At 35.5% G+C, this 13,182-nt stretch overlaps 1 protein-coding gene across 1 annotated transcript; it reads right to left on the bottom strand.

Moving 5' to 3' along the window:
* Positions 1–56: 56 nt before the first annotated feature.
* On the bottom strand, positions 57–691 carry LOC149963085 (uncharacterized). The gene is made up of 2 exons (XM_090170458.1): positions 252–691; positions 57–171 (listed from the first exon to the last, which is right to left on the bottom strand). Exons 1-2 carry the CDS (start codon positions 639–641, stop codon positions 115–117), a joined length of 447 nt encoding a protein of 148 aa, XP_090026584.1. The 5' UTR covers positions 642–691; the 3' UTR covers positions 57–114.
* Between the last annotated feature and the right edge of the window lie 12,491 nt (positions 692–13,182).

The following is a 13,182-nucleotide window of genomic DNA, read 5'->3' as shown; positions in this document are numbered from 1 at the left end:
AGTGGCGGATTAAACATGTACATGAAGACACTGCTATTTACCATCATCTAATTGTACGAACGAGTTAGACTCATCACTGAAAGCCTCAATGTCCCAAGGCTCAGAGTAGACCGCTTAGAGGTTTAAAGCTTTTACCATATTACTCGCATTATCAGCACAAACTGTTACAATCTATAGGAATATTAAGAATTTTACGTTATAAAACAAACCAATTTCAAAATATTTAATAAAATAATTAGATAATAAAGTACCTGGGTTGATTTCACGCCTAGGTCACGAAGAATTTCTTCAACTTTTGCAAGAATATTTTCACAAGCATGTGCAGCTTCGGAGTGCGTGAATGCGAGGGTGCGATTTTCGAGCTGGAAGTTATCGTTGATGAATTGGCATTTAACGCCTAGGACGGCTTCCCTCGTTCGTGCACTCCATAAATCAAGCGTTGGGTGTAAGAACGCCACGTCCTTGAGCAAATCCTTTAGTTTAGTTGATATTTCTTCGGAAACAATCATTTTCAAATCCTTCGTAACAGTCCGACGACATTGAAGGTTAATTTGAGGCCAAAACATAGCCATGAAAGCTTTAAAAGCCTTTCCTTCGATAAAGCTGAGTGGAAGACCATCGATAGCGACTAGGTCAACCATGGTCTGTTTGAAGCGCAGTTGCTGGGCAGACGTCAACGGGACCTTCTCGATTTGCTAACATTTTACTAGTTCACCGCGACTTTCCAAACTGTCACTATGTGACGAAAGTGTTTTTTCTATAATATTCAATGAAACAAATAATGTCCGATCTTGTAAATTATGTAAGTTTATAAGAACCATCAGTCATAGTAGGGTTACAATCGGTGACGGAGATGCTTACGGGGCCGTTAGGAGCGGAAATCCGCGAAGAAACGTCTGTGGTTGCGAGTCTCGCGACTAATAGTTCTACTTCTCTTTACTTCTTAAATGACTTCTCATTTTAACCGATATTTGCGATTAACAGGACAGCCCTGTTTACAATTGTTCTCTTCATCGAGTAGTCGAGTCAGGTAATCGAATACTCGATTAAGACCAAAATTTCCTTATTCGAGTAATCGATTTGTCATGAAAAAGTTCGGGTACTCGATCGAGATTTAAAGACGGGTAATTATGTAGTTAAGTTTAGGCGGGGCAGGGTTGGTTTAGGTTAGGTTGCAGCAGGTACTATTTCAGTAGGTAAATTATAGTAGGTATCATTTCATTTATATGGGGCTGTGGGGTGCAACTACAAAAAATGTCGAGTACTCGATGTTGATCGAGTACTCGCTCAGCCCTAGCAACCTGTTTTGCAGATATTAGCGAAGAGTTGGGAATAGTTGGAATGCAAAAGTAGGCCACGAAGATACGCGTAGGTGAGGCGGGAAATATTATTGCATGGTAACTTCCAAAATGCAACGTTGTTTGCAGATTCCTTTAAGAGTTACTTAAGATTGAGTCGACGTACCTGTATGTGCCGTTCGAAATTTGCTGCTCCATCTCCTCTCTCGCTTTCATGACACAGTTTGCAGGTTAACAGCTTGTTTGGGCCAGCGACATCAGTACCGGTAATAGGTATAGAACCGTTATATTTGAAAACTTATTAAGATTGAACTTTCCGAAATTCCCCTTTTTGAATTTCGCTATATAATTTGGACTTTTACTAATTTCAAATTGTTATCAGCAATTAGTTCTCGTGTTTCAGCAGCGATACTCGTGGAAACGTGATTAAAATCGATGGCTTCAGCCATCACCGACTATCGTGAAATGGTGAATCTAACTAATTACTTAATGGCTTGCATTCGTAAACACGTCTACTAATTTTTTCAAAGAATGCTCAGTAGGGATGCAACGGTTCCACTTTTTTGGACTATCTCGGTTCCGGATCCGGTTACGGTTCCTAAATTTTTGCTTTATCGGTTCCGGTTACGGTTCCGGTTCTCAAAATTTAGAACCGATCGGTTTCGGTTCCTAAACGGTTCCTATACGGTTCCAGTGTGTTTAGTATTAATTAAAGTTAAATACACAAGCAATTCAAATGAAGTTAAAGATAAATAAAATCCACCACATTTATTTATTTAGAATATAAAATTTGTTTTTCGTAAATTATATTTTAAAAAAGTACCTTTCTCAGTGACGTAGCTATGGGTTCGGGGTCCTCCCACGAAACTGTTTTTGGGGTCCCTTATAATCATTAAGGCCGAGTCACGATTATCGACATCTAGAGTTTGGGCTAACATGTATCGCCTTCTACAATTAGATTTAACACGTACTTGCATGTTAAATATATAAAACGCTTAAAAATGGCTTTAAGCCCTAAGTGAAACGATTAAGATAAATTACGGCAATCAGCGTCTGGAGCATTAAAAACAAAGGATCTGGTAGAACTTGGAAGTCAGGAGTTCAGATTCCCAAGTCCGACCAGTGTTGTTGATTAAGATCGTTAATAATAGATTTATTTATTTAGAATCAAGATCTAGATGACTTAATGTAAAAATAATTAAAAAAATTATTGCTACTATTATCTCGTAGGGAACGCATGTAAGCGCGTTATTTGTTTATTCAATAAAGTAGGGTAAAAATGAAATATTCTGTTTGAAAATTCCCACGGTTTCATCGTTTCAAGATGGAGGGGGGGGGGGGAATGATGTACTATCAAGTTTTGGGGAGACATTGCCTTCCCTTCCGCTCCTCATTTCAGGGGCGTAGGAACGTTTTAGAAGTTGGAGGGGGCAAGGAGAAACGAAACGGGGGTCTAGTAGCTTAGCCCCCGATGTAGAAGCTTTATATGCTTTTAAATTGAGAATTTGAGCTTTTGAAGATTTCAACTGACCAAAGAGTTGAAACTTGAAGGGGCAATAACATTAGTTGCCCCTCCCAGCAAAATTCTAGGGAGGGGCATTGCCCCCTTGGTTCCTACGTCCCTGCCACATTTCATTGAAAAATATAAAGACGGGATTTCTATGACTCGTTTTGATTTTAGTTGAGTATATCGTTCTAAATGGAGTCCATATTATTTCGTTCAATAAGCATTTTATTTGTGAAATGTAAGCAAATGCATAAGTTGAAATTTTAGATTTTCTAGACAAAAACTACCCATGCTAGCGATTATATTATGCAAACGAATTAGCCTTACCTTCAAAACTTTAAATTCAGAAACACAACTTAGTTATTAATTTACAAGATTTAACGATCTGCTATAAAACACGTGTCTCGATACTTTTCAAACTTCATTATGTACGTTGTTTGGATATTTATGCGACGGTTATTGTGGTTGTATTTATAAAGTTTTGGGTGTGCCTGTTGAAACATAAAGAAATATATGAAGCAAGTAAAACATTAACTTGAGCTGACAAGAGAAAAAACTAGACGAGGCCTCGCGCGGTTGGACTGTACACAGTCCCATAGGCAATTTGGGGGCCCCTCGGTGGAAGCCCCCCCCCCACATTGCGGAGTCTGCCGGGGCGTTATTTACGCCACTGGCTTTTCTGCTGTTTCTCCTCTAAGTCGGTTGCGAAGGGGATCAAAAATTATGCTTGCCCATTGCCCCACTAAATAATTGCTCGGAAGGCACACTAGTAGCAGTAGACGACAGATATTTTTTGTAGCCTTTGCTACATTTGTGAAATTGTGTCGAGTTTTCCGACTGAAGAAAATAAAACTGAAACTATCGCGGATTTCCGGATTATGCCAGTTTTGGAAGCAAACATTTGGAGGACGAGCCCATTTTCAATTGAGAATACGTAAGGGTGTGTCAGTTGACAAGTTACGTAGAAACCCACATAGAGTTATCTGAGATAGGATAAATATGAGCTTATATGAAAAACTAATAGTAAATTAGGAAGTTTAATTACTAAATTTCAACATGCGCTAAATGTTGGTAAATAAAGTTGTAGAACCGTTTAAAACAATGAAAAACTCGGTTCCGGTTCCGGTTTTGGTTATCGTTTTTTTATAAATATCGGTTCCGGTTCCGGATACGGTTATAAAATTTTTATATTATCGGTTCCGGTTCCTAGAATTTACTCGGTTCTTCTCTGTTCCGGTTCCGGTTCCGGTTATCCGTTGCATCCCTAATGCTCAGTAAAAATCGCCACGCGATAGCGAATTAAGAGATGGGTAATATTTTTACCAATAAAAAATCTGGACATTTTTGGTTCTCTTAATTGAAGTCTAAACGTGTTTCTGTAGTTGTTTTTTAAAAAGATAATAATTTTCAATTACCACATATTTGATAAAACGTTTTACATGTCATTAAATATATATTCGTCAGATAACAACGGTACTTTTGTACTTCGATCGCCAATGAAATGTTCACGTTGTGAACGCTGGTCAAATATCATTCTAATATTAATTCACGACAGTAACTATGGAATTTGAATCGGGAATTTTATATAAATTTTTGTTCATTCCTATAACTATTCAAGGACAATTCTTAGATAGATATGGAGCTAAATGGTCTTTTTACGAAGTGATCTCCGCAACCTATTTAGCTAAGTGTGATGTCCGATCACATTCATTCAATTATTTCGAGAACGTATTTTTCAAGGGAACTATTATTTTAATTTTTTAAGTAATATTTCGTGCTCGGATCTCTGTTTTGCTGGTTTTTTCTTGTTCGTGAACAAAAAGTGCCCATCTTTGCTCGTGTGATACATATTCGTTTTGACATGTAGCTTTCCAACCATTCTCCCGCTACGCTTCTAATAAACATTTCACCTCATTTTTTTATTAATTTTTTATGTGGAATAGAGTCGAATGCTTTTCGTAGATCTAAAAAAACTCCGACACAAATTTCTCTTTTATCAAGAAATCTCATAATGTGGTCATATGCCTTACAAATCGCATTAGTCGTTCCCATTCTCACTCTGAAACCAAATTGTGACCGTGAAATTAGATTAGTTTTTTTACAAAATGAATTTAACCTATTATTAAATGCTTTGTCAAATATTTTAGCCATAAAAGGGAGAATTGATATTGGACGATAATGTTTACAATCGGTTAGATCGCTTTTTTATGAATGGGGGCGATAATGGTTTTCTTAAGTTTATCGGGGTATTTCCCTGTACTGAATGAAAGATTTATAAGGAATGCTATCGGAAGTAATAAAAAAGGAAAAACAAATTTCATAGGCCTGGAGTGCAGATCGTCTATACCGGCAGCTGAATTTTTGGGAATATCCCTGGCTATTGCTAACAGTTCATCGTTAGAGACTGGATAGAGGGCCATCGTGCAAGGCTTATGAGGGTTATTGCTTTTGTCATTGGTCTCGTTAATAGGGATTTCTTCAGTGAAGTAATTATTGAGTTCGTTAGGAGATATAGGTATGTTTATCTGGGATTTATTCTTTCTGTTCATTAAATGGTTTATTGTATTCCATTTTTCTTTCGCGCTCTTACAATTATTTAATTTTTCGAAGAAGAAATTATTCCTAGCATTTCTAAGTATATTATTAGTTGAGTTTCTGAAAGCTATATAATTATTAATATTTAAATTAATTGGACAACGTCTAGCCTTCTTCTGTAGTTTGTGTCTTTTCTTGAGCATTAATTTTATATCTCTCGTGATCCATACATCAGTTTTTTTAACACATTTTTTAATTTAAAACATTCTTCGTATTCTTTTTTAATTTTAAATTCAACGAGGTTATACGCATCATTTATACATTTTTTTTATGAATGAGACCAGTCTATTTCGGAAATTTTTAAGGTAAAACTGTTAATATTGTTTTGGAAGAAATTTCTAATTTGCATAACATTGGATATTTGATTTTGTAAACCGTGAACGTGGGCAACTGCATGGTCAGTAATGTCAATTTCGAGGAGAGACACATTAGTTTTAAAATTTAAAAAAACATTATCAATACATTTTCCTGATATTTTTCTTGTTGGCTCGAAAATAGTTTCATGAAAGTTATAGCTTATAAATATATCTAAAATTGCGTTTGAGCATGGAGTTGAAGTAGTAAGATCAATATTAAAGTCACCTGCCACTGTTATTTTTTCCCATGCTTTTTTACGGCATCGCTTATCACGAGTTCGCATAGACTTAGGAAATTTTTTATATTGGAGGAGTGGGGTCTGTATATTATAATAAATATATCCTTGGTTTTAACATTTTGTGGAACGTAACTTTCAATATCGAAGTTAAACATACACCTATCAGTTATTGGGACGAATTGTAGTCCATTACGATAATAAAATCCCACACCTCCTCCTATTCTATCACCTATACCACAGAAAGTATAACCGGGGTGATAATAATTTATATCGTCTCTGAACCATGTTTCAGTTAAAGCGTATATTTCTGGGGTAATATTTAGTTGGGCAAGATTCGCATATAGAGAAGAAAAATTGCAGTGTGCACTCATAAATAAACTACAATAGGAAAAATTAAAGATGTAATTAAATTTTAATTTTTCTTTTCTACCTTGCCGGAAGATTCGTTGTAAAAATATTTTTCATTTTCAATTTCGATTAAGAAATTTGATAAAAATTTTCCCTGACCGCTGCCATGTTCTTTTAGATATTGTCTAAGAAAAAATCTTGATGACTCTTGCTTTGGCGTGAAGTCAGGGGAGATATATATTCTTGATCCGGCAAGTTTGTATCCGTGTTTTAGTAAATCAATTTTAAGTTCAGTGTCATTAAATTTTATAACTACGCGTCTAGTTTGTCCTTCCTTAATATTTCCCCTTCTGTAAACTTGATGAGGCTTAATACTAATTTGGAAACCGATTAGATCATTAAATATGTAATAGATCGACTTGGCGAGACTAGCACGGTCTTCACCAGCTGGCTCGGTTAAGCCCGATACCACTATATTTCCCTTACGGTTTTCCGACTCAAGGTAGTCGATTCGGGCTTTTAAATCACGATCACGTTTGTTATTCTCAATTATAGTATCTTTATAATTTTCAACAAAGGTATCATAATCAAATTTGAGGTTATCTACTTCATCTATCTTGCTTTCTAAGCTATCGATTCTTTTGGTGTGGTCTTTTATTGTAACCGCTAGGCTTTCTATTTTCGTATTTGTGGCTTGAACCGACTTGTTTAAACTAACATGTTCATTCCACGATAAATTTGAGTCAAACCAGATTCCCAAGTATTTGTAGCTATCTACTCTTTTAAGGATATGGTTGTCTAAATAAATTTGGATTTGTTCAAAGTTTATGTTTTTACCTCGATTTTTAAACAACATATATTCGGTTTTCTCTAGATTTAATTTGAGCCCATTATTTTTAAGCCGTGGTGGAATTTTAGCTAAGTAATTATTTGTAGTTTTAGCGATCAACGAAATATATTTTCCTCCTACTAATAATAGGGTATCATCGGCATAGAGATACAGTAGTCCTTTTGGTAATACATCCGTTATGCCATTTAAGTAGAGGTTAAATAAAAGGGGCGAAATTATCAAACCCTGTGCAACACCCGATCTAAGTTCAATTGCAGATGATAAGTTATTATTGACGCGCGTAATGCATTGTCTTGCAGCTCTTCAACCACGAGCCCGCTACACCTCGGATTCCCAGTTGCGACAGTTTATTCAGTAGTCTTTCATGGGGCACGGAGTCGAAGGCCTTTCTAAGATCTAAAAAAAAACCCTAAACAGCATTCACCCGCATCCAGGAAATCTAAATTTTTTTATAGGTGACTAGGTGTGTGTTATAGAGTTAATTGTTCCCTTTCCCTCTCTAAACTTCAGAGAAGCGATATAGGCCTATAGTTAACGGCGTCATTTGGATCGCCCTTTTTAAAAATTGGGATAATTAAAGTTTTTTTGAGTTTACTTGGATATTTTCCCAAAGAGAAAGACAAATTAATGAGGAAAACTAAAGGGAGGAGTATAGAGTCAGTAATTTGGTTTACCGGACGCGGGTGTAGGCCGTCCAATCCCGGGGCCGAATCTGTAGATAAACAATTGATTATATTTTTAACCTCTACCGTAGTGACTGGGAACAAGGCCATGGTATTTTCATTCGCTGTCGGGTCAGAGGTGGGCATTTTCCGAAATGGTTCGTTTTGAAAAATCTTCGCTCACTGAATCCGAAGCGTATTATAACGTTTCACGGCAGTCGTTCGCGAGCGAGAACTGATTTACGACGGAGATTTCCGAACAAGAGCGGACGTTTCTATAGAACGAGCTTTGGAATAAAAGTTCGTTAAGCGAACGTCTCTAGAAGGAGTTTTGGAATTATAGTTCGGGAAGCAAACTTGTCTCTATAATGAGTTTTTAGTAATAGTTCGAGAAGCGAACTTGTCTCTATAATGAGTTTTTAGTAATAGTTCGGGGAGGGTGATGAAAAAACCTGTTTTGGGGGATGAAATTTCTGCGGTAGAGCGCTTGCTCGTTTGTTTCCTGTAGGATAATGGCGGCGCCCAGTAAACGTTACTAAAAAGAGTGTATACCCGGTCGAGGGGACGCGCGATTGCTGCCCGCTGAAGGTTGACTTCGTGTCCGTCGTTGGGCGCGACACTATTGAACGAGCTTTATAATTTTAAAACTGGTTTCACACTCGACGGAAAATATGCCGGAAAGACGATAATAAACGCCGAGCTGAAAATTGATTCCCTTTCGATATACCGCTAACGTTCAACTTTACGCTGCTAATTTTCCGTCGAGTGTGAAACCAGCTTTATTCGTTAATCGAGCATCTCTAGAAGGAGTTTTGGAATATTAGATCGGGAAAAACACGTCTCAAGAATTTTCGTACGAATGGAGCGACTGCACTGGTCACCTAGAATTTTCGAGAGCCGCTCGTTCACGAGTTGTTCGCAATCCGCTTTTCCGCATAATCGTTAGCTCTCATTTTTCGTCAGACAACCAAAATTTTAGCTAGTTTCAATTTGTTAAATAAAATAATTATCGCGTAATGAACTAAGGTAATGGTCGCTAAAATATAATTTATATCAGAGGTAGAAAAGTTTTTTATATAAAAAAGAGAGGTCGCGTGATGACGTTAGATTCATCGTACTGTTCAGTGCCGTAACTAGAACGGTGCCAGCGCGCGCGCTCTAAGATAAAACGCTTTTTTACGTGTATTTGTTCGTGTTATATTATAAAAAAGCCTATTGCAAAGTGCTACGTGATTTAGGCTATTTATCTTGGTAGTACCTTTTAAAAAACTCAGACCTCTTATTGGCAAAATGGCATTGCTAATTGAATTCCAAAATTACGATTTCCTAATTCAATTTGAAATTAATTTTGATTTACTAATTCAATTTGAAGTTAATTACGATTTACTAATTCTTTTAAGAAATAATGTTTATTAATTCAATTCCAAAATTCCTAAAATGTACCCAGTTCCTCGGTAAATTTTCAACTTTGTGGTAAGAAGTTATAGAACCGTTAAAGAACAGTTTATCGTAATACAAAACTCGGTTCCGGATCCGGTCTCGGTTATAATTTTTTTACAAATATCGGTTGCGGTTCCGGATACGGTTATCAAATTTTGATAGTATCGGTTTCGGTTGCGGTTCCAAATTCAAATTTATTAGGTAGTCAATCATACATTTTTTTTATCAGAACGATAGACAGCTAAGACTCAGTCCTGGATCTGCTTCCGGTTATCCGTTGCATCCCTAGAGCCTAGGTATATTTCTTAATTAATTACATCCACTATCCACGAAATATTTCTTAATATTTGCAAAACTTCCAAATTTCGGGCGTAAGCATTTTTAAACTTTAAAATTCACGCGGTTATTATTCCCCCTTCATAAAGCCACTGGGTGGGGGTGTTAGTGTAGGGGGCCTCTTGGTGAATAATTTATATATGACCAGAAGTAAGAATAAGTGAGACACTTATTACAAATAACAAATAAGTGTTATACTTATCAATACAACGTATGACAAGAAATTATAAATAAGTGGGACAAATAAAAACATTCCCACAAATTAGGACCAGCAAATAAGTTTGATACTAATCTAAACAACGTATGACCAGGCGTAGCAAATAAGTGTGATAACATAAGAATGAAGAGAATTAAAAACCTAATGTGATCTACGGGATTGTTTGTACCAAAGGGGGCTACGCTGTTAAAAAAGGTGGCTATTTAGAAACTAAAATAAGAATTTCGGGTTGCGACCCTTCTGAAGTACTAAATCATGCCTTTTTGTGAAGGTATTTTGAAATACCTTTTCACAAAGATATTTTTGGAAATCTTAAGGTTTTTAAAGTATTTTTAATGTTTTACGCAATACGATGTTTTTAAATTACCTTTCAAGGTTCTGTGAAAATCATTTTAAAAAGAATGGCGTTATTTTCACCATTTTAAGGGATTCCATCTTACCTTTTAAAAGACTAAAACCAGTGGCGTATTCAGGGGTAAATAAGGCAATTGCCCCCTTACAAGAGCTATGCCAAGTTGATTCTTCCTTATTTACACCAATTTAAAGTGCCGAACTAAGTTAATGTTAGTTGAATTACCGATACCAGCTATCAATATAATAGGGTGAATGTTTTATATCGGGCTGTGACAGTAGCGTAACGACAACATTTGGGCCCCAAACCGGATTTCAAAGGGCTCTGTATAAAAAAACGTTTTTATTTGTTATGAAGCTGAATTAGTAGCTTTTTAAATATCATAAACAAAAGCTACCTTTATAGATATTTTTTAAGATATTGAGTGAGGTTGAATTTTAGTATGATTTAAAGTATGTTTTTTATTCGTGACGTAACCCACTATATCCCATTTTTACAAGATCTCTGAAATTATTGAAGATACGTACCAAATTTCTACACCCTTACCAATAGTTAAAGATTCATTTATTAATTTATTTAAAAATTTCAAATAAATTAAAAATAAATAATACAGGGTGATTGTTTTTATGCTGGACTGTAAACTCTGTGGGTGACGTTCTGCTGTGAATTTATTATGTGTTATTGTATTCTACGATAGTTATTTTCGACGAAAAATTTTGGGACAGGGTGATTATTTTATATCGGGCTGTGATTATTTACTATGTTGGGGACTTTCAGGTGCGAATTTTTCTAGAGGATGAATGTATTATACCGGACTGTTTTCTTAACACATCAGCGGGATTGTGTGTACGGAAATTTCCTTGACATCTTGTTATCTACTTTAGCACTTTTTCGATTTTAATCCCTCCTGTTAGAGACTTTGAAACATATTATAAATGTTCTTCTATTTTTTTTCATTTGATGCCCCCCTTTTTTTCGGCGCCCTTATTTCGATGGCGCCTGGAGGCACTATTGCTCCTTAATTCCGCCCGAAATTCCCTTGTCTGCAATACTGGTAATATACCAATGTTTACTCTTAATCGGTTATGTTTGAGGTTACCAGTGGCGTAGCCCGGAGGTCTTAAGGGGCACGTGCCCCCTCGAAACATATGGTTGCATGTTCAATATATATTTTTCAATTGTAACTTTTTTTTTTAAAAGGTACGATTTGTTAATACCCCAGTATTGGTTATCATATCATAATCGGAGTCGTTTTGTCTGTCTGTCTGTCTGTCTGTCTCTGTCTGTCTATCTGACTGAACGTACGAACACCTAGCAGCTGAGCGAGTGAGGCGGCTAGTACCATTAATGGTAGCATAAAATACCACCTATTCCACCAATACCTTAAATGGAATTTTCAGCTAGAGAAAAAACTTCTAATACCGTTAAAGGTACCAAATAAAACCTTGAATTATTTTTAGTATCAATAAAGTACCTTTATTTTTAGAGGCTGGGGACGGTTAATCATTATCCATGTTTAAATTGATTTTTTTCGGGGAAAAAATGTAAACAAAGAAATTTACCGGTTAATATTTCGGAAAATGATTAAAAAACATGTATTATTCGTAAACTTTGAGCTTTTTATCGAAAAAAACGTCGTTTTTCCGATTAATTTTACAAATTTATCAAAAAATTAATCGGATAATACAGAAATATAAACTACTTGATCAAAACATTTTTCGAATAATTTTGAGAGCTTAAATATCTATTGAATAAAAGTTAACCATCCCCGACCTCTATTTATTTTTTACAGTGTAGGTCGTAACTTATAAGCTGCAGAAAATGTAAATGGCGTTTCTATGCGAATGAATTAATCGAAATAAAGAATCCAAATCGAAATTATCAAAACAAAATGCAATTACTTCGTATTCTACAAATATTGAATACAGGTGTACAAAAAAGCAGACTACAAAAATTATACAATAGAAATTTGCATAAACTTGGAAATGAAAATTTACCTAAACTTGCATATAACATTTTACATAATTTTGGGAATAGAGCTATATAGTATTATCGTCGTGACGCATGTAGACGTCAACAATATTTTCCCTATGCATAAAAAACTAGCTCCGTAGCTAAAAAGCTACGGAGCAAAACTACTACAGATAAGGTGTTTTAATAAAAGGAATGGACTTGCAATTTACATAAAAAAACGACCTGCCCGTTGACTAATTTTGAAATGATAATTTAAACGGATAATTTCGATTCGAAATTTAGAAATCTCTAGTCGAATTTTCAATTTGAAATGAAAGTTCGATGAAATAATTATAAATTTAAAAATTGAACAAATTAAGATTATTTTTTTATTAATCCAAATTTATTATTTTTAGCTTTGCGAAAATAAACCGAATAAATTGAGATAAATTAAAAATAAATATTAGGATTTTAGAGGTAGTAAGTTATAAAAGAAATAATTTTTCCTATTCTCCTAAAATACTGAATTCTAGAAAAGTCAGAATAGGGCTTACTAAACCTTTAGAGTTCGTAGCTTAGTGTTTTAACAGGACCTTTCCGGAATTTAGAATGTTTTTCCGTTTTATGGCGACGGGAACGGAAAAAACTTGCCGTGCCAACTTGGCCATAGTGGGAAATCTCTTTTCAGTGACCTTCCAGTAGTTAAGGGGAGTCAATTTTGGCTGCGTAAGTCGACCCTCAGCTAAATATTCACCTAATTCCGGGATCGAGTTTGGTAATGCTGAGGAGGCGCTTGCACAAGACGCCATTATTAAATCCGGATATAGTTCAAACGATGTAGTTTGAGAATCGCTGTCTAATGAGTTGATATCCGGATTTAGAATGCGTATTCTGTTTTTTAGGGCGTCAATTACAAATGCCTCATCTTTACAACTGAAATTATGAAATTCATTTTCCCATTCGGGTTTCACGTATGGACCTATAAATATTTAACATAAAAAATATAAATTTCCAATTATCAATGTATTT

This window comes from Leiobunum rupestre, chromosome 1 (genome assembly GCF_980474605.1).
Source record: "Leiobunum rupestre chromosome 1, qqLeiRupe1.1.hap1, whole genome shotgun sequence".
Lineage (NCBI taxonomy): Eukaryota > Metazoa > Arthropoda > Arachnida > Opiliones > Sclerosomatidae > Leiobunum > Leiobunum rupestre.
Note: the sequence above shows the minus strand (reverse complement) of the source record. Positions and strands in the feature narration are given on the sequence as shown.